At 44.7% G+C, this 3,889-nt stretch overlaps 1 protein-coding gene across 1 annotated transcript; it reads left to right on the forward strand.

Annotated features, from left to right (window-relative positions):
* Positions 1 to 2,187: 2,187 nt before the first annotated feature.
* LOC131912855 (tripartite motif-containing protein 43-like) lies at positions 2,188 to 3,537 on the forward strand. Its single transcript, XM_059265097.1, has one exon. It carries the CDS (start codon positions 2,188 to 2,190, stop codon positions 3,535 to 3,537), a length of 1,350 nt encoding a protein of 449 aa, XP_059121080.1.
* Positions 3,538 to 3,889: the final 352 nt, after the last annotated feature.

Consider the following 3,889-nt stretch of genomic DNA (forward strand, 5'->3'; position numbering starts at 1 on the left):
ACAAAATGTGGTACATATACACAATGGAATACTACTCAGCAGAGAAAAACAAGGACATCATGAGGTTTGCAAGCAAATGGATGGATCTAGAAAAAAAATCATCCTGAGTGAGGTAACCCAGACTCAGAAAGACAAACATGGTGTGTACTCACTCATAGGAGGATACTAGATGTGGAACAAGGATGACTGGACTGCTACTCACATCACCAGGGAGGCTACCTGGAAAACAGGACCCCAAGAAAGACCCGGGGATCGCCCAGTGACGGAGAAATGGAAGAGATCTACATGAACAGCCTGGACATGAGTGGGGGTAATGAAGGGCGAGGGTCGAGGGAAAGAGAGCTTGGGGGAGTGGGAGATCCCAGCTGGATCAACAACAGAGAGGGAGAACAAGGAATAGGAGACCATGGTAAATGAAGACCACATGAGAATAGGAAGAAGCAAAGTGCTAGAGAGGCCCAGAGAAATCCACAAAGATACCCCCACAACAGACCGCTGGCAATGGTCGAGAGACAGCCCGAACTGACCTACTCTGGTGATGGGATGGCCAAACACCCTAATTGTCGTGCTAGAAACCCCATCCAACGACTGAGGGATCTGGATGCAGAGATCCATGGCTAGGCCCCGGGTGGAGTCCAATTAGCGAGAAAGAGGAGGGTTTATATGAGCGAGAATTGTTGAGACCAAGGTTGGATAAAGCACGGGGACAAATAGCCAAAGGAATGGAAACACACGAACTATGAACCAATGGCTGAAGGGTCCCCAACTGGATCAGGCCCTCTGAATGAGTGAGACAGTTGATTGGCTTGATCTGTTTGGGAGGCATCCAGGCAGTGGCACCAGGTCCTGTGCTCATTGCATGAGTCGGCTGTTTGAAACCTGGGGCCTATGCAGGGTCCCTTGGCTCCGCCTGGGAGGGGGGGACTGAACCTGCCTGGACTGAGTCTATCAGGTTGATCTCAGTCCTCTTGGGAGACTTTGCCCTGGAGGAGGTAGGAATAGGGGGTGGGTTGGGGGGAAGGTGAGGAGGGCGGGAGAGGGCAGCACAAGGATATCCATGGCTGATATATAGAACTGAACTGTATTGCAAAATTAAAAAAAATAATAATAAAAAAAATAAAAGAAATATCCTTAACCAGAGGGGGGAGGGGGAAAGATTTAAGGTGGATTCTCAAACTTCAAAACTTCTGAGTTTAGGTGGGGCTTCCCGCCTCAAATGATTCAATCAAGAAAATTCCCTCCCAAGAAAAATCTGACTCTTGGGTTTTAGTTAATCAAATACATATATTTTTTCAGAGACCTGGTTTCTCTGTGTATCTTTGAAGCATAGCTTTGAATTCACATTGTAGACCAGGCTAGCCACTAAGTCACGGAGATGTGCCTGCCTCTGCCTCCAGAATGCTAGGATTGAAGGTACGTGCCACCAATGCCTGGCTTCCTCATGTATTTATTAAAAAAAAGAAAAGAAGAGACAGTTGAGAGGGTAGAGGGAGGGATGAATCTTGAAGAACTCACAGTTGAGGTGAATATGATAAAAATGTGTTGAACAAAATTCTAAAGAATTTTTGAGAAATGTTTAATGTTTATTTTTGCTAAAATCACACATTGATATCATTAACTGAAATTAAAAAAAGGAAGAGTGAAAATAGAATCACAGCATAAATTATTTAGAAACAGTGAAATACCGTAGCAAAATTTCTCTTCATTTATTTATTTCTTAGACAAGTTCTCACTGTATATTCTAGGCAGGCCTTGAGCTAAAACTCCTCCTGCTTCAGCAGCTCATTCCCTAGAACTCCATGGATTAAAGGTGTGAGCTACCACACACACCCAAGCAGGAACTCAGGAAACCTTGTTGTGGAGATTTGCTTGTGGATACTGGCCCAAGAGTTAATTCAATCTTCCATCCATTTAGGATACTGCTATTTACAGGAGCTCACCTACAGCAAGCATTAGTAAAAGCAACATGGGAGGAAGTAGGCGTGGTCCTTAGAGAGTATATAAAGACACTCCAGGGGCCAGCCAGGCTCATTCTTCTCTAGACTAGACAGAGTGTGTTTCCATACCTCCTGGCTCCTAGACTGCTAGATCCATCCCCTCCACACATTGAAGATCATTCCCCAGAGCTGAGCTAATATTGTTGTGTCTCCACAACACTGCTGAGGCGAGAGACTATTTCTTGGAGAAATGGAGACAGACATTTCACAAGCCTTCCAGAAAGAACTCACGTGCTTCATCTGCCTGAGCTGCCTGACAGACCCAGTCACCATAAGCTGTGGCCACAGCTTCTGTCGAGCCTGCCTCCACCTTTCCTGGGAAGACATCCAACTTCCTGTCCGATGCCCTATGTGTAGGGAACCATCTCAGAAGGACTTGAGAACCAACATTGTTCTGAAGAAACTGGTGTCCATTACCAGACAAACCAGCCTCATGAAGGACCTGAGCTCTGAGGAGCATAAGTGTATGATGCACAAAGAGACAAAGAGGATCTTCTGTACTGAGAATAGGATCTTCCTCTGTCAACTCTGTTCTAACTCCCATGAGCACAGAGGACACAGACACTGTCCCATTGAAGCAGCTGCTGAGAGTCAAATGGAAAGACTTGTAAAGCAAATGGCATCTTTATGGGAGAAGATCCAAGAAAATCAAGAGAATTTAGAGGCAGAGACCAGAATGACAACTCTGTGGATGGACTACCTGACTCTGCGGGAACAAATGATCAGGACAGAGTATACAAAACTGCACCCACTCCTCTCTGAAGAGGAAGTGCAACACATGGAGTCTATGAGAAATGAAGGCCAATGTGTTTTAGAGAAACTCAGGACAAGTGAAGCCATCATGATCCAAAAGAGCAAAGAAATAAGAGAAATGTACCAGGAGCTGATGGCAATGTCCCAGGAGCCATATGTGGTCCTGCTGCAAGATTTGGATGACTTGTTCAGAAGGAGTGAGTCAATGCAGCTGAGCATGCCCCCATCTATGAAAACAGAACTCACTGCTCTACCTATCACTGGACTGACTGAAAGTTACAAGCAGTTCCAAGCTCACATTATCTTTGAAAACGTAACCATACTTCATTCCAAGATGAACATATTTAATGTCATGAGAAGATTCAGCTTCAGTCTTCACCATAAGGATACACCTGCAGATTCTGCTGGATTTTATGTTGCTTCCTGGGGATCACAGAGCTTCATCTCAGGGAAATATTATTGGGAGATTGATTTGAAGGACTCTTGTGAGTGGGCTGTGGGAGTCTGTCAGGATTCACAGTTAAGGGGTAGAAACCAAATGATTGAATCTGAGGGTGCATTTCTTCTTGTGTGTGTGAAGGAGGGTAATCATTACAGTCTCCTCACCACATGCCCTGTATTCCGGCACTGCATAGAGAAGCCATTGGGCCAGGTTGGTGTGCTTCTTGATTGTGAGGATGGTTGTTTAAGCTTCCTGAATGTTACCAAGAGTTCCCTCATATACAGGTATCCTCCTGGCACCTTCAATTGCCCTGTCAGGCCTTGCGTATCCAGTGGCTATTCATGATCACAGGAAGGTGTAATCCAATACTTTATTGTTTTAAAGTTTTTACTCTGTAATGTTACATCCTTCACTGCTATTAAATATTACAAAACTATTAAATGTAAAAAAAAAAGGGGGGCTATAGAACTAAACAGAGACTTTTCAACAGAGGAAACTCAAATGGCTGAGAGACATTTAAGGAATTGCTCAACATCCCTAATCATCAGGGAAATGCAAATCAAAACAACTCTGAGATACCACCTTACGCCTGTCAGAATGGCTAAGATCAAAAACACTGAAGACACCTTATGCTGGAGAGGATGTGGAGCTGGGGGAACTCTCCTCCACTGCTGGTGGGAATGCAAGCTTGTACAAC

The sequence above is a fragment of the Peromyscus eremicus genome, chromosome 6, assembly GCF_949786415.1.
Source record: "Peromyscus eremicus chromosome 6, PerEre_H2_v1, whole genome shotgun sequence".
NCBI classification, from domain to species: domain Eukaryota; kingdom Metazoa; phylum Chordata; class Mammalia; order Rodentia; family Cricetidae; genus Peromyscus; species Peromyscus eremicus.

Coding starts and splice junctions, on each gene's coding strand:
- LOC131912855 (XM_059265097.1), top strand. CDS start 2,188: ATGGAGACAGACATTTCACAAGCCTTCCAGAAAGAACTCACGTGCTTC.